Genomic DNA, 17,703 nt, shown 5'->3' with positions numbered 1-17,703 from the left:
TGTAATATTCCTATAGGCAGGGTACTGTGTTAGTCTTGCCTATGGATTCTCCCTGTACTGTGGTACTTATAATATCTGTAGGGACCCATAGGGTTAACTAGTCCCTATGGCTTTAAGCCCTGCAGCTTCCTGGTTTTGTGCTGTTACTGGGCAAAGACCCCTGTATCAGTTTTGAGTTCAGATGTGTGATTATTGGGTAACAGGGAGACCCCTCCCTTGGCACTCTGATATAGTGTTTAGCAGGGGGTGGGTCTGCCTCTTTGGCTGCCTGTGCTCACAGGGGAAGGAGCACTGTGCTGGAGGGAGAAGAACTAGGCCCCAGTAAAGCCATGTGCCCCAGAGTGTGTCAGCCACTCTGGTGAAGTCGGGGACAGGGACCCCGTGAATGAGGAGCAGTTAGAGAGCAGGTTTTGGGGAGCACTTTGTAGGAAAGTGAGATAGTGAGGGAAGGGAGCAGTTTGGCTCAGAGGAAAGTAGCTGTGGGAGTCCCAGACAGGCCCTGTTGCCTTAGTGTAGGGCCACGGTTTAGACCTAGGAGGCAGGTAGTTTGAACCCTGATCCAAAGTTGCCGTGGGGCCTGAGGAGTGGGGTACCCAGCTAGCTGTTCCACAGAGTGAGCAACTGAACCGGTGGCACTGATCCTGCCCGGGCTCAAGGGGAGTTGGGAGGAGCGGGTGTGCCCCCTCTCTGTGCTGTCCCCAGAGACTGCTATGCTAACTGATGTGTGAGTATATTGCATAACCCTGCAAGTTACTTGTTGCTGAAAATAAACCAGTTCTACTGTTAAACTGCAAGAACCTTCTGGCGCCCATTTGTTATTCTGCACTGCACACAGCTACAGTGGGTTGTAGTTGCACTACACCCTAGCTCCGTTTGGTTACTCCCACATAGCGAAGGCCCATCCTGAAGGACTGAGTCACGTGTACCCCATGTTCTAGGCCTATCTAGCCATGCTGTTGGCTTGTTACAGCCAAGAAAGGGTTACATATCCATGGACAGGGTATTACTGCAGTGTTACCCATTACCCTCCCATACTTTGGGTACCTGTACTATTCCGCACTATTACCTTGCCCCACACCCCTGACACTTTTACTACCCCCGCTCCCACCCCCTGGGCCCTTTCCCACAGGCAGGTAATTGGTACAGCCCCTGCCAGGCCAGACAGAGCCCAGCTATAGCGCACTGCTCCCTGTGTGTGCCGGTAATGAGACCAATAGGCAGCCTATACGCCTCTGCGCCGCAACTTCCGCCCGAATCACTGTTCCAAACTACAAGCCCCAGGATGCTTTGCGCCGTGTGAGCTGACTTCCTGCCATGGCCCCGTCCGCTGCCGGTCACGTTTTAATTCGGGGTGGGTGAGTTTACATGGGAATTGTTGCTGCTGTACCATCCCTCTATCTATGCCCTGGCATCTCCAACTCGCCTTTAATACAGGGGGTGCCATAATGGTCTAGCACGTTCCTATCTGGGGAACTTTGTAGTTCTGCAACAGCTGCAGTTTGGCTATGGCTCTGCCTGAGTGCCCATGTTTGTGTGCTTACTCTCCTACTGGTACAAGCTAACAGCTGTGACAGGGAACTTTATAGAGATCCTGGGGAATGGTAGAGCCTTGTAGCCATAGCAACCAATCAGCTGTTAGTATTCCTGTTCCGCTGCAGATAGGCTACTGAAAGCCGGTCTCTGATTGGCCAGCGAGTATCACGCTGAGAGACCTTTATGTCAGTTACTACACAGGCCTGTTAGAATGTTCCTCTGTGCAGTCAGTAACCAGCAAGCATTGTGCCTTCTAGATAGTTCTACACTGAGCTAGGAACCAACACTGGCAGAACCAGGGGCAGACACAAGGCTGGGGCATTTATTTGTTAAGGGAATTCTGTCCCTCACTCTTCTGCCCCCCTGAGGTGCCCTGTGTGAGACTGCCCCCCTGAGGTGCCCTGTGTGAGACTGCCCCCCTGAGGTGCCCTGTGTGAGACTGCCCCCCTGAGGTGCCCTGTGTGAGACTGCCCCCCTGAGGCACCCTGTGTGAGACTGCCCCCCTGAGGTGCCCTGTGTGAGACTGCCCCCCTGAGGTGCCCTGTGTGAGACTGCCCCCCTGAGGTGCCCTGTGTGAGACTGTCCCCCTGAGGTGCCCTGTGTGAGACTGCCCCCTGAGGTGCCCTGTGTGAGACTGCCCCCCTGAGGTGCCCTGTGTGAGACTGCCCCCCTGAGGTGCCCTGTGTGAGACCGCCCCCCTGAGGCACCCTGTGTGAGACTGCCCCCCTGAGGTGCCCTGCGTGAGACCGCCCCCCTGAGGCGCCCTGTGTGAGACCGCCCCCCTGAGGCGCCCTGTGTGAGACTGCCCCCCTGAGGTGCCCTGTGTGAGACTGCCCCCCTGAGGTGCCCTGCGTGAGACCGCCCCTCTGAGGCGCCCTGCATGAGACCGCCCCCCTCAGGTGCCCTGCGTGAGACCGCCCCCCTGAGGTGCCCTGTGTGAGACCGCCCCCCTGAGGTGCCCTGTGTGAGACTGCCCCCCTGAGGTGCCCTGTGTGAGACTGCCCCCTGAGGTGCCCTGTGTGAGACTGCCCCCTGAGGTGCCCTGTGTGAGACTGCCCCTGAGCGTGAAGCTGTGAATAGTGAATGAGTGACTTGCGCTGGGACAGGGGTGAAAGGATCAATGTCCAACGAGAGAGAGAGAGAGAGAGGCAGGAAGTGTTGGTGCCGGAGGGAAGGTACGTACAGAGCTGTGTGTGTAACTGGGTCTCAGGGCAGAGCTCTCCCTGCCATAAACGTATATATATATCTCTTGTGTGTTCCTGGGGGAGTGGCACCACTGGCTTTTTTCGTAGATACTGAATCTAAAGGTCCCCATACACGGGCCGACTATAGCTGCTGATATGGGTCCCTTGGACCGATTCGGCAGCTAATCGGCCCGTGTATGGGCAGAACAGAGCTGCCTGGCTGACTGATATCTGGCCTGAAATTGGCCAGATATCGATCTGCCAGGTTAGAAAATCCGGTCGGATCGGGGACCACATCGGCTCGTTGATGCGGTCCCCGAACCGACTGCCCCATAAGCTCAAATGTAATCCGATCGTTTTTTTCAAGTCCCTTCCTACCCGATATCGCCCACCCGTAGGTGGGGATATCGGGTGAAGATCCGCTCGCATGGCGACATCGCCAAGCGAGCGGATCTTATAGTGTATGGGCACCTTAAGAGTTGCAACACTTCAGACATTTATTCTCTGACATTGCTGTTGTCACCTCTGAAAGAGAGAGCAAGTCTGCTAGAGATGCAGAATTTTCCTCGTTTAGAGAGAATGACTGACAGTTGTGTTAATTATTGCTTATTAATAAGTATTTGTGCCAGTGTGTTCTGCAGCGCTGATGGATGCACAGGTACAGTTGGACTGTACACTCACTCACCCCCGGTCTGGCCAGTCCTACACTCACTCACCCCCGGTCTGGCCAGTCCTACACTCACTCACCCCCGGTCTGGCCAGTCCTACACTCACTCACCCCCGGTCTGGCCTGTCCTACACTCACTCACCCCCGGTCTGGCCTGTCCTACACTCACTCACCCCCGGTCTGGCCCGTCCTACACTCACTCACCCCCGGTCTGGCCAGTCCTACACTCACTCACCCCCGGTCTGGCCTGTCCTACACTCACTCACCCCCGGTCTGGCCAGTCCTACACTCACTCACCCCCGGTCTGGCCAGTCCTACACTCACTCACCCCCGGTCTGGCCAGTCCTACACTCACTCACCCCCGGTCTGGCCAGTCCTACACTCACTCACCCCCGGTCTGGCCAGTCCTACACTCACTCACCCCCGGTCTGGCCTGTCCTACACTCACTCACCCCCGGTCTGGCCAGTCCTACACTCACTCACCCCCGGTCTGGCCAGTCCTACACTCACTCACCCCCGGTCTGGCCAGTCCTACACTCACTCACCCCCGGTCTGGCCTGTCCTACACTCACTCACCCCCGGTCTGGCCAGTCCTACACTCACTCACCCCGGTCTGGCCAGTCCTACACTCACTCACCCCCGGTCTGGCCAGTCCTACACTCACTCACCCCCGGTCTGGCCTGTCCTACACTCACTCACCCCCGGTCTGGCCTGTCCTACTCACTCACCCCCGGTCTGGCCTGTCCTACACTCACTCACCCCCGGTCTGGCCTGTCCTACATTCACTTTTATCTGGTTCATTAGCAGAATGCTACTGCTTCATTATACGTTTCTCTCATGGATTACGTTGAATTGTAGGGGTTTGGATTGGAAACACAATGGCTGACTGCAAAGATACCGAACTTATTTACTCATGTCCTGAAACTGATAGTAACCAATCGTGTGCTTCCTTTTCCCACTAACAGAATTAACCTCATGAAGATGGCCTCAGGGAAACTCCGAGTGGCTGTGATTGGAGCAGGCGCTGCTGGCCTGTGCTGTGCCCATAACCTCCTGGCGAGGCCTTCAATCTATGAAGCTCCAGTTGTATTTGAGACGACGGGGCAAGTGGGGGGCACCTGGGTGTATACAGAGGGTTCAGAGACCAACTCCCATGTCCACTCCAGCATGTACAGAGACCTCAGGTACTTAGTAGAGAATAACTAATGGGCATGATTGGGGGGGGATCTAAAATGTCCTGCTTTTGTGTTTTGAAATGGACTGACGGTGTCTGGGAGCCAATGAGAACTGGCAGCCAAGTTTCTTACTATGTCTTCCCTCACAGGACTAATCTGCCCAAAGAAATCATGGAGTTCCCCGATTTCAGCTTTGACCCCTCTGTCCCTTCATTCCCTCATCATTCCAAGGTGCTGGAGTACCTGGAGGATTACACAGACAAACTGGGAATACGCCCACACATACGGGTGAGGGCAGTTTGGCAATGGGAAGGTTGCAGGAGGCTTTAGTATGGCGAGAGCTAGATATTAAAGATTTATGATTCTCCCTTCTGCGTTTTACTGTAGTTCAACTGCACGGTGGAGGTGATTTCTCCAGTACTGGGGGACGGGGATTCTGTACAGGTCCCGTGGGAGGTGACGTTCCGCACCCAGGGTGACGCGCATCCTGTGACGCAGAGGTTTGAGGCTGTGATGGTTTGTGCGGGGTAAGACACAGTGCTCTTCTGAACTTTTATTAATGTTTATTTAGAGTTTGCTTACCCTTTAATAACCCTTCACTGTTCCTTTTGCCATAGACACTACTCTAAGCCCTATATCCCAGACATCGCTGGAATGGAAACGTTTCAAGGTGAGCAGTTGGTGCTGTGAATAAGCCAGCTATTGCCATGGTTGGCACGATTAAAGGGGCATACTTAGGGTTCTGTTGCAGGGCCGCCATCAGAAATCACGGGGCCCCTCAAAACAAAATTTCTGGGCCCCCCCCCTCCCACACTCCGCCCCCCAATGGCCCCTCCCCCAGTAACCCCTCCCATCAGTACAAAGGACACACAGACATTGGTAGCCAGGGCCCCCTTAAACATTGGTAGTCAATGCCCCCCTAAAACATTGGTAGCTAGGGGTTATGTTTTGCAGTGGTGCCAGGGCACCCTCCCAGCATCCTCCAGCTCCCCTCCCAGCATCCTCCAGCTCCCCTCCCAGCATCCTCCCCAGCATCCTCCAGCTCCACCCCCAATAGGATTACCCACTTACCACCAATGGCGGGGGCCTGAGCTACTAAGAAAACTGTAGCACGGATGGGCCCCATTTAATGGTAAAATTGCCCGGGCCCCTGTGCCCCCCTGATGGCGTCCCTGTTCTGTTGAATTAAAAGAAGTCAAGGATTTAATTTTATTTTTGCCTTTCTTCAGGCCAGGTTCTGCACAGTCATGTCTACCGGTACCCCGAGGTCTTCTCCTCCCGTTCCGTGGTTCTTTTGGGTTCAGGCCCTTCTGGGGTTGACATTGCCATGGAGCTGGCTTCCTATGCCAAGGAGGTCACGCTAAGCCACCGGGGTTCCCCCCTTCAGTGGACTCTGCCCAAAAATGTATCCTTGGCCCCTGCTGTGGTCCATGCTGCCCCCCATACTTTGACCTGTTCGGATGGGACTGAACTAAAGGCAGATACTTTAATATTCTGCACCGGGTACAAATACAACTACCCATTTCTGGTACCGGCAAGAAGTAATGGACATCTGGCATCTTCCCAGGAATCACTGGGTGCAAACAACAATCCCCAACCATTTAATCTATTGGAAGATGATGAGTTCTTAGGTCCAGATATGGGCCAAGGCCACCTCCCACCGCTCTACAAGCACCTGATCCATGCCCGTTATCCCACCTTGTGCTTTATTGGGGCTTGTAAAAAAGTCGTTCCCTTCCCGCTGTTCAACTGTCAGGCTCTGTTCTTCCTGGCGGTGCTCGAGGGTAAATGCCAGTTGCCCCGGCCCAGCCAAATGCTGTCGGAGTCCCGCGAAGAGCTGAAGAAACACCTGCGAGATGGACTGCCCCTTAAGTACTTGCACCGACTAGAAAGGGACCAGTGGAAGTATAACCGCTGCCTAGAGGAGACTGCGGGATTTGAACCCTTGCCCCCCGTGCTGGAGAAGATATACGAGGCCTGTAAGAGTTTTAGGAAAGCCGATCCTACATCCTACAGGGAACTCAACTTCCAGATCGTCAACAAAGATCAGTTTAGAATCATTTCCAGTTAGGAAATATAATGTCCTATATATAGTCTATCCCTGGTCTCACCATAAGGCCAAAACCCATTGGCCGATGCACAGCTGCCGGCCTCTAGTGGGTGGTGCCTAAATATGAATCGCGCACTGGGGATCCAGGAAGTGCTGATTAGAGTAGCCATCTTGGCTTCTCTGGCTACTGCTGTAGGATTCTGACAGCCCTACTTAGCTAATCAACAGCTGAAGCACCAATGAGTTCCAATTGGAAGGGCAAGTTCTATGATTGGTTGCTATGGGTTCCTACACTACGGCCATTAGATCTTCTCCCGATATCCCCACCTACGGGGTTGTATGGAAGGCTTTTGTTATGTTTCTATAGGGGGTTAGAAAATGTTCTACAGTGGGGAAAAGTAATAATTATAGATGCAGAGTTCATAGCGGAACACCGAACTGCTGATTGGTTGCTATGGGTTCCTACACTACGCCCGTTAGATCTTCTCCCGATATCCCCGCCTACGGGGTTGTATGGAAGGTTTTTGTTATGTTTCTATAGGGGGTTAGAAAATGTTCTACAGTGGGGAAAAGTAATAATTATAGATGCAGAGTTCATAGCCGAACAGCGAACTGCTGATTGGTTGCTATGGGTTCCTACGCTACGCCCGTTACATATCCCATTTAAACCTCTGTGCCTTATGCGCTGCTTCCTAATAATCATATGAGGTGACTAAAGGTGGCCAAGCGAGCAGATCTTCTGCTCCCCTATGGGTGGGTGATATCGGACTAATTCGGTCGAGTTATAACGACGGGTATAGGCGTCCGTCAGTTCGGGGACCATGTCAACGTCCACGAACGGTCCGAAGGCGTCCGAATGCGTTTTTTTTTTTTGTAATGATCGGTATTTTTGCGACTTTTCTGTCGCCATTGCAATTTTTTCATATCTGTCGCAACTTTTTCGTCACCGCCGTGACTTTTTCGTATATTTTCTGCGACTTTTTCGTCGCCATCGCGAAAAAATCGGATTGGTTTTTCCGCCGTTTACAATCGCTCAATACTAAAAAGTCGCGCAAAATACGATAAAGCCGCGGCCGCAACAATAAAGTCACGACAAATACGAAAAATCGCGGCGACAACGAAAAAGTCGCAAAGTTTTTGTTTCCAATCCGATTTTTTCCCTTTCGGGATTCACATTCGTGGATTAGTAAATCTTCCCCCCTAGTCTTACTAACTGAGCATGTTCACTTGGTCTGGGTATCGGTGCAGGAGTGAGGCATTATGGGAACTTTCTTTACACAGCTCAGCGTTTTTTCTTCCTGTTTGGCTTCTGATCATCTGAACGGGAGAAATATGGGGAGACTTAAGGGCACTATTGAGAGAACTGAAGGTATGCCTGCAGCTTGGGATTAACTCTTTATTAGCCTTTCCTTCTCCTTTAAAGTTCTGCCATTAGATTGTGCCTTATTATTAGGCTCGTTTACTAATTAAACTCAAGTTTGAGTGACCTGGAACCCTCCAGACGTTGGGCTACAAGTTCTAGAACAATTGCCAGTAGAGGGATTGTGTGCTTTGTGGTCGCGTAGGCTCCAGGTTGGGCAGCTCTAATCCTTCAGAACTCAGTGGGTTGTTTCAGAACCAGGCCCTTTCTCCCGAGTGTGGGCCTACCCAGGCCATGTTCCGTTCCAGTACTGGATTGCACTTTCTCACAGTGATTGGTCAGTGGCCAAGTTGGTTATACACGAGTGTGGCCAAATCTCAGTAACCACTAAACTGCCACACTGGGTGAGAGACTTACAGTTCAGGTTTCAGAGAGTGCCATATATCCAACCCATTCACACCCTTCTCTGTTATCTCTTTCAGCTCAGCCAATCATTAGCTTTTAAACTCCAGTTGAAAAATCTGCCTCGATGATCGTATTTTTGTAGCTGCGTTTTCCTCCAATCACTGATCCTCTTTATAGCGAGAGGCTACTAGTACTGTCCTACATACGGCCCTGGTATCTCATTCCATTTCCCCCTGTACTCAGGGAATTGATTCACAGTCGGGTCTGTGCTTATCCCATAATAATCTTTTTACATACAATTCATTGTGCCTTACGGAACAATAAAATGCTATTTTGGACTGTGATGTGATGTCTCCAGTGTGTATCATTAGTGTATTATAAAGGATAATGTACCCCCTGCTGTAAATGATAAGGATATTAGCAGTCACTGAGGGGTTCTGTGCCCCCCATATAAAGGCACAAGGCTGCAGGCTGAGTTATACAGGGAACTCTGAGTATCACTCATGTATTATAAGGGATAATGTACCCCCTACTGTAAATGATAAGGATATTAGCAGTCACTGAGGGGTTCTGTGCCCCCCATATAAAGGCACAAGGCTGCAGGCTGAGTTATACAGGGAACTCTGAGTATCACTCATGTATTATAAGGGATAATGTACCCCCTACTGTAAATGATAAGGATATTAGCAGTCACTGAGGGGTTCTGTGCCCCCCATATAAAGGCACAAGGCTGCAGGCTGAGTTATACAGGGAACTCTGAGTATCACTCATGTATTATAAGGGGATAATGTACCCCCTACTGTAAATGATAAGGATATCAGAAGTCGCTGCAAGGGTTTGTGACCATGTAATATGCTTGTGAGATTTTCCACAATGAAAAGAATGCTTGGCCCGTACGGGGATCGAACCCGCGACCTTGGCGTTATTAGCACCACGCTCTAACCAACTGAGCTAACCGGCCAGCTGGTTAATGGGAAAAGGAGTGCATTTTTTTAGAATAATTAAATATGTGTCCACTATCTCAGTATTGTTTAATATACTAATGTGAACTCAAATGAACTCTATGGGTGCTGTTTCAAATTAGTAGAATCATTTAGATTTCTTTTTCTTTAAATTGAAAACCAAGCACTCTACTAGACAGTTCACAAGTGCTCGTGAGACCTCAATCTTTTGCAGCAAGAAATAAGGGGGAACACGTAATCGGTTTCCACTGATCTGTGAGGTGTTTGCAGCAATGCCATTCACTAAGGATTATCTTTACATTCAGGTTTCATTACATGCTCCACCTAGTGGCAGAAAGCAGTAAAACAAGTTATATTGCTGGTTTAATAGGACATTATTCTGTTTAGTACTAGTAAGTAGTGATGAGCGAATCTGTTCCATTTTGCTTCGCCGAAAAATTCGCAAATCTTTCAAAAGATCCGCGAAACGGCAAAAATGTTGTGCGGCAAAAAAAATTGTCGCCTGGGACTATTCTTTTGTCGCCCGCGGCTATTATTTTGTCGCACGGCTATTCTTTTGTCGCCCGCGGCTATTATTTTGTTGCCCGCGGCTATTATTTTGTCGCCTGCGGCTATTATTTTGTTGCCCGCAGCTATTATTTTGTCGTACGGCTATTCTTTTGTCGCCTGCGGCTATTATTTTGTCGTATGGCTATTCTTTTGTCGCCTGCGGCTATTATTTTGTTGTACGGCTATTCTTTTGTCGCCTGCGGCTATTATTTTGTCGTACGGCTATTATTTTGTCGCCCGCGACTATTCTTTTGTTGCCCACGGCTATTATTTTGTCGTACGGCTATTCTTTTGTCGCCTGCGGCTATTATTTTGTCATACGGCTATTATTTTGTTGGCCGCGGCTATTCTTTTGTCGCCCGTGGCTATTCTTTTGTCGTCCGCGGCTATTCTTTTTTGACGCCGGCGACAATTTTTGGACGTGCAGCGAATTTTTCGGCGGCAAATTTTTTCATCCATTTCGTGAAACAATCTGCCAATGACGAAACGCGGAAATTCGCCACGAATCCATGCCTGGCGAAACATTTCACCCATCACTACTAGTAAGGGGTGCCCACCATATCCGAGCATTGGCTTTCTATAAAGTTATAGCTTTATGGGCCCCCATTCCCCCAAGGGTTTAGGAACATTGTGGGCAAAGAAACAGTCACCAGTCAAGCAGTAAAGAACGCCTGCATGGTCTGCCATGTTACTGACAGGCTTATGTTTATTATTGCCTTTAGTAAGACAGCCGCCATTTTGCTGCTTGAGTTTATGAAGTTAAGGTGGCCGCAGATCCGCTCGCTTGGCGATGTCGCCAAGCAAGCGGATCTTCACCCGATATCCCCACCTACGGGTGGCGATATCGGGGAGGCATGTCGGTAAATTAGATCGTTTTGCCCCAGAATTCTGCAAGCGGCAATCGGGCAGTCGGTTCGGGGACCGCATCAACGAGCCGATGCGGTCCCCGATCAAACGGGATTTTCTAACCTGGCCGACCGATATCTGCCCAATTTCAGGCCAGATATCGGTCGGCCAGTCCGATCGTTTCGGCCCCTACACGGGCCGATAAGCTGCTGAGTCGGTCCAAGGGACCCATATCGGCAGCTTCTATTGGCTCGTGTATGGGGACCTTCCTCACAGGATCCTACATTTCAGTATGTATTGGCGCCATTGTTTGTCACTAGAGACCAAAGGGTAGCAATCTGAATTAAGCTAAGCCGGTTTATAGGCACATTTGGCTTTATGATTCCTAGGGGAGGTGTCGCGGGGGGGATGGCCCCCAGTTAGGATAAAAAGGTACCAGTGTCACAACTGCTGGGAACGTATATTGTCAGCAGATCACTAATAGTATTTGAAAATCCCATCAAAGGATTAGCTGAGGGGAGATGTGATAGGGTGTTGATATTTAGCAAAACATTTGGCAAGAAAAGATTTGAAAATCTATTACGTTTTATTCCCCCTCTCTCCATTATGTAGCACCCTTACAGCACCCTAGGTGTCCCAGCACCTTTACATTGAAGGACTGGAAATGGAGACCATACTCATTAGCACTAAAGAGGCTGCTGGGCTGAGATTTATGTCTAATGTCGGAAATTATTGGAGAGCGAGAAAACAATTGGGTTCCACCATCTCTGGGTCTCCTGTATCTTCATTGGGTGTGACGGGAATGTATATTGGGGAATAAACGGATCCACTTTGATGTTTGAGGCGGTGACAGATCTGACCCAGACACCTTCTTCCTCACACCCAATCACGGACTCGTGGCTTCTTATAGACAGACTGAGGAATAGCTATTCTGTAATAGACTGAATAAAATGTAGGAACACTTGTAAATGAAATATGATTTACCGTATATAGTTTAGTTGAAAAGTATAACCTGTAATGATATTTTTCTAAATCACCCATATTATTTGTAGTTACAGTATAAATACAAAAATATAGCAGATGCCATCAAATATATATAAAATATTGATATATTATTTTTTGATGATTGACGCTGTAATATATATATATAAATATATGTACAACAGCAAGAGTTCCAGAAGCACTCCAGTCCACTTTATAAGAACCCCGACTTATGGTTTAATATTGTTGAGCACAATTTCCCCATTATATATAAATATATACAGGTATTGGACCCCTTATCCAGAAACCCATTATCCAGAAAGCTCCAAATTACGGAAAGGCCGTCTCCCATAGACCCCATTTTAATCAAATAATTCACATTTTTAAAAATGATTCCTTTTTTCTGTAATAATAAAACAGTACCTGTACTTGATCCCAACTAAGATATAATTACCCCTTATTGGGGCAGAACAGCCCTATTGGGTTTATTTAATGGTTAAATGATTCCCTTTTCTCTGTAATAATAAAACAGTACCTGTACTTGATCCCAACTAAGATATAATTACCCCTTATTGGGGCAGAACAGCCCTATTGGGTTTATTTAATGGTTAAATGATTCCCTTTTCTCTGTAATAATAAAACAGTACCTGTACTTGATCCCAACTAAGATATAATTACCCCTTATTGGGGGCAGAACAGTCCTATTGGGTTTATTTAATGGTTAAATGATTCCCTTTTCTCTGTAATAATAAAACAGTACCTGTACTTGATCCCAACTAAGATATAATTACCCCTTATTGGGGCAGAACAGCCCTATTGGGTTTATTTCATGGTTAAATGATTCCCTTTTCTCTGTAATAATAAAACAGTACCTGTACTTGATCCCAACTAAGATATAATTACCCCTTATTGGGGGCAGAACAGTCCTATTGGGTTTATTTAATGGTTAAATGATTCCCTTTTCTCTGTAATAATAAAACAGTACCTGTACTTGATCCCAACTAAGATATAATTACCCCTTATTGGGGCAGAACAGCCCTATTGGGTTTATTTCATGGTTAAATGATTCCCTTTTCTCTGTAATAATAAAACAGTACCTGTACTTGATCCCAACTAAGATATAATTACCCCTTATTGGGGGCAGAACAGCCCTATTGGGTTTATTTCATGGTTAAATGATTCCCTTTTCTCTGTAATAATAAAACAGTACCTGTACTTGATCCCAACTAAGATATAATTACCCCTTATTGGGGCAGAACAGCCCTATTGGGTTTATTTAATGGTTAAATGATTCCCTTTTCTCTGTAATAATAAAACAGTTCCTGTACTTGATCCCAACTAAGATATAATTACCCCTTATTGGGGCAGAACAGCCCTATTGGGTTTATTTAATGGTTAAATGATTCCCATTTCTCTGTAATAATAAAACAGTACCTGTACTTGATCCCAACTAAGATATAATTACCCCTTATTGGGGCTGGAGATCCGAAATATGGAAATTTTATTTTATATATATATAAAATTCTCAAACAATATGAAGCTGCCAAGTGTGACTTATTTCATTATATTATATATAAAGGATTGTGTAGCTGTCGGTGTCTGTCACCCAATCTACATGAATACACAATGGTGGCTCTGCACTTAAGGTGCATATGAAGTCTGAGTAAGATCAAGGGGTGCAGGTGTCATGTTAACCCTTTGTAGAGACATCAAAGGGGGTTCCCTTTGTTCCCCCAAATCACATTCTGGACACGCCCACTTCTTCCTGGAGATATAAACTGAGTCTGGACAGGGAGAGCCAACATTCTACCCAGAGGCACTTAGTAGCACAGACATGACTTGCGACTCTGAACTTGAGCAGATCATCTACACAGCACTGACCCTACAAGATGACTATCCGGCATTTTGCCCACCACCGAAGGACCAAGACAAATCCAGCTCCAGCCTTTTTGGCCTGATTCCTGATCCTCTCCCAGGGGTGGAAAACCAGGGAATCCTGCAGAAGACTATATGGGAACTTTATTCTGTCCTTGGGATCCCACAGGATTCTTTTTTAAACAGAAGCTTGAAGCATCATGATCTAGAACCCAACAAGGAGTCACTATCCACTAACAATGAGATATCCAAGGGCCGTAAACGTAAGTGTCTTTACTTATTTGTTTTTATATGGTCAAATATATCGTCAATGTGTACCGTTATCAATTGCATTATATTGAAAACCATATTTTGGGATTTGTTCTCTTCATAAATGGGTAGGATGTTCTTTAGCTCAAGTATTTCAGAGCTTTCTAACCCAATGGTTCCTCTCATCTCTAGCTCAAAACTGCAGATAGGTATAAAATGTCTTAAAAAGAAGTTTATTATCAGAAAATGGTTACAAAAAAGTATAAAAGTGTAGGAGTGGCCTTCATATTTTTGCTCCAGCCCAATGCCAAATGCTATTTAAGGTGAATACCTTAGAACTGAAGCTGGAGCAAACTGAAGCTGGCCACTCCTACACTTTTATACTTTTTTTGGGTGGAGAAGATGTCAGGGAGAAAGGTTTCATGCTTGTAGAACATTCTGGTGATTGTTCTATCTATATTAATGTTCTCTTCTTTCTTCTCCAGGGCCATTGTATGAAGAGGAGCAGAGGGAAAGCAAGAAGCCCAAATTAGAGATGGATCACTACCTGCCATCTGCTCGCACCAGGTGTAGGAGAAGAACCATTTATTCCAAGGAACAGACCCTCTTCCTACAGGATCAATTTGATCTCAACCCCTATCCGGACTTTGTGAGCAGATGCCACATTGCCAAGATAACTGGGATCCCGGAGCCCAGGATACAGGTAACCATTACATTATTATACACGTTCATGCCTATCAGTTGCTAATCAATCTTTCTTCCAACCCTCTTATTGCCTATGTTTACTAACAATTTCTATATTTTTTGTCTTTTTCCAGGTTTGGTTCCAGAACAGAAGAGCCAGGCATCTGCTCAGAGCCACCGGTTCTCAGGTTCCCCATGGAAATACATCACTGACTGAAGAAGAACCCAGATGCTTCATCTACGGAGAACCTCAATATCCGGATATGTGGGGCTAAAGCCAAACTACTACCCAATAAGTCACTGAAGTCCTGTTTGCACTTGAGACACTTTTTATCTGCTGAATGATGTGTATAAATATATATTAAATGAACTCTTAAACGACTTTTCATTGGCTAAAACAGAGGCAGATTCAGAGAGAAAGGAAATTTTTATTGGTCATTTATGTATTGCTTTTCTAGTATATCATGGGATGTAATATATATATATATATAATAGCTTTATCGGCACTTCTCCTCCCTGTATTGTATTATATGGAGAACAGTTAATGATTTACATCACCATACTAAGTACTTGATCATAGCAGTTAATTGGTTTTAGCTTACGCCAATGGTTGGCATTTAATTATATAATATTATGTGTTATTAATTTGTAATATAACTTGGTATTCAATAAAATTGTATCTTTTTTTATTATTCATCATTTGTATCTACTAATGCTCATTGTCTGATTATAATTGGGTTGGGAAAAGGGAATCATTTAACCATGAAATAAACCCAATAGGGCTGTTCTGCCTCCAATAAGGGGTAATTATATCTTAGTTGGGATCAAGTACAGGTACTGTTTTATTATTACAGAGAAAAGGGAATCATTTAACCATTAAATAAACCCAATAGGGCTGTTCTGCCCCCAATAAGGGGTAATTATATCTTAGTTGGGATCAAGTACAGGTACTGTTTTATTATTACAGAGAAAAGGGAATCATTTAACCATGAAATAAACCCAATAGGGCTGTTCTGCCCCAATAAGGGGTAATTATATCTTAGTTGGGATCAAGTACAAGTTACTGTTTTATTATTACAGAGAAAAGGGAATCATTTAACCATGAAATAAACCCAATAGGGCTGTTCTGCCCCCAATAAGGGGTAATTATATCTTAGTTGGGATCAAGTACAGGTACTGTTTTATTATTACAGAGAAAAGGGAATCATTTAACCATTAAATAAACCCAATAGGGCTGTTCTGCCCCCAATAAGGGGTAATTATATCTGAGTTGGGATCAAGTACAGGTACTGTTTTATTATTACAGAGAAAAGGGAATCATTTAACCATTAAATAAACCCAATAGGGCTGTTCTGCCCCAATAAGGGGTAATTATATCTTAGTTGGGATCAAGTACAGGTACTGTTTTATTATTACAGAGAAAAGGGAATCATTTAACCATGAAATAAACCCAATAGGGCTGTTCTGCCCCAATAAGGGGTAATTATATCTTAGTTGGGATCAAGTACAGGTACTGTTTTATTATTACAGAGAAAAGGGAATCATTTAACCATGAAATAAACCCAATAGGGCTGTTAATGACAGTTTATAAAAAGCTAGGTTGAGACAATATCTAGGTACCTTCTATTGTGGGAACTACATGGTGCATTTCAAAAAAAGTCTTGGGGTACTGGGGTACAAAGAGCTCCCCCTTTGATGTTTCTCTAAAGAGGGTGACCCTCCTGCCCTTTGATTTCTCCCCACCCTTACATTTCCATACCAGAGATTATGTGTATTCAGGGTGTATTTTGGGGTACAAAGAGCTCCCCCTTTTGATGTTTCTTTAAAGAGGGTGTCACTCCTGCCCTTTGATTTCTACCCACCCTCCCTCTCCATATCAAACCTTACGGGGCTGTTATTATGATATATATCAGTAAATATTGCCCTTTTACATCCTTTCCCTTGAGCCGCCATTTAGTGATGGGCTGTGTGCTCCCTCAGAGATCAGCTGACAGGAAGTGATGCAGCTCTAACTGTAACAGGAAGTAGTGTGGGAGCAAAAGGCAGAACTCTGCCCATTCATTGGCTGATGGGGCCTAGCATGTATGTGTGCCTTGGCTTGTTTGTGTGCACTGTGACTCCTATGATCCCAGGGGGCGGGGCTTAGTACTTAAAATGGCAGTTTCCTATTTAGGATTACCCAATGGCACATACTACTAAAAAAGTATATTTATATGAAAATGGTTTATTTCGATGAAGCAGGGTTTTACATATGAGCTGTTTATGCAGTATATTTCTATAGAGACCTACATTGTTTGGGGGGTTTAGTTTCCCTTTAATCCTAAATAATCTTTAATGTTAATATAGGAGGGGGGGGCCGTATTCTTGTTCCTCAGGGGTTGAGAATATATATATATATATATATATTTTTATGATGAAGGCTACATGGTCCAATTGAACCAATGCCTTTGGGTACAATAATAGGTGAGACTTTTCTGTGTATTCAGGTTGTACTTTGGGGTACAAAGAGCTCTCCCTTTGAAGTTTCTTAAAAGTGGGTGTTACCCCTGCCCTTTGAATTTCACCCCGCCCTCCCTCTCCATATCAGACATTATGGGGGAGACGATATAAACACATATCTTAAACTTGGTACTATTTGTATGTTTGAAAAAGATATATTTTTAGGTCTGATAGTAACGCATTACCGCATTACCGCAGTACTAACCAGTCTGACCCGTAGCAATGGGAAAAAACCCGGTGGGACTGGGGCCTAGTGAGCCCGACAGCCCAGAGCTGATCCCTGTTGCCACTTCCCCGGCCACCGATGTCCTCTCCTGATGCGTTTCAGGGGGGTTAGGGGGGCACAGCGGGGGGGAGGGTGACGCGGCCAGTGGGGGAACCCCCCAATCCAACCCTGGTACTAACGACACTGAGCTCTTGATAGATTGCTGGGGATTTGCCTCCTGAACATAATCTGGGCCTTGGAGCATCCGGAATATTCTAACAATTTAGTGCCCAAAACATATTTGTAAATATTGCATTGTAAAAGCATCAACCGTGCACTTTGATTGGATACACTACGCAGTGTCGGACTGGCCCACAGGGATACCAGGAAAACTCCCGGTGGGCCCAGGTGTCAGTGGGCACTTTTGCTGCTAGCCATTTGGCCTAATTCATGGTCATTCCCTATCCTCTATGGGAACA

The 17,703-nt window shown here is 46.5% G+C and overlaps 2 protein-coding genes and 1 non-coding gene across 5 annotated transcripts; 2 read left to right on the top strand and 1 right to left on the bottom strand.

Annotated features, from left to right (window-relative positions):
- The first annotated feature begins 1,147 nt into the window (after nt 1–1,147).
- Nucleotides 1,148–7,036, top strand: LOC100490281 (flavin-containing monooxygenase FMO GS-OX-like 4). 3 transcript variants are annotated; one of them, XM_012953395.3, is made up of 6 exons: nt 1,148–1,355; nt 4,350–4,568; nt 4,709–4,847; nt 4,947–5,086; nt 5,177–5,229; nt 5,789–7,036. In XM_012953395.3, the coding sequence occupies exons 1-6, from the start codon at nt 1,315–1,317 to the stop codon at nt 6,628–6,630; spliced, it is 1,434 nt and encodes a 477-aa protein (XP_012808849.2). In that variant the 5' UTR covers nt 1,148–1,314; the 3' UTR covers nt 6,631–7,036. The 3 variants fall into 3 exon arrangements, with proteins under 3 accessions (XP_012808849.2, XP_002942208.3, XP_031755393.1); XM_002942162.5 differs by having other exon boundaries at nt 1,149–1,351; XM_031899533.1 differs by lacking the exon at nt 1,148–1,355 and adding an exon at nt 2,533–2,708.
- Nucleotides 7,037–9,261: 2,225 nt separating this feature from the next.
- On the bottom strand, nt 9,262–9,335 carry trnai-aau. Its single transcript has one exon. It is a non-coding gene; the product is annotated as a tRNA-Ile (tRNA).
- Nucleotides 9,336–13,388: 4,053 nt separating this feature from the next.
- sia2 (siamois homeodomain 2) lies at nt 13,389–15,217 on the top strand. The gene is made up of 3 exons (XM_002942160.5): nt 13,389–13,850; nt 14,322–14,539; nt 14,655–15,217. Exons 1-3 carry the CDS (start codon nt 13,547–13,549, stop codon nt 14,793–14,795), a joined length of 663 nt encoding a protein of 220 aa, XP_002942206.3. The 5' UTR covers nt 13,389–13,546; the 3' UTR covers nt 14,796–15,217.
- The last annotated feature ends 2,486 nt before the right edge of the window (nt 15,218–17,703 follow it).

The sequence above is a fragment of the Xenopus tropicalis genome, chromosome 3 (genome assembly GCF_000004195.4).
Source record: "Xenopus tropicalis strain Nigerian chromosome 3, UCB_Xtro_10.0, whole genome shotgun sequence".
NCBI classification, from domain to species: domain Eukaryota; kingdom Metazoa; phylum Chordata; class Amphibia; order Anura; family Pipidae; genus Xenopus; species Xenopus tropicalis.
The sequence above is the reverse complement of the archived record's forward strand: the minus strand, read 5'-3'. Positions and strand labels throughout refer to the sequence as shown.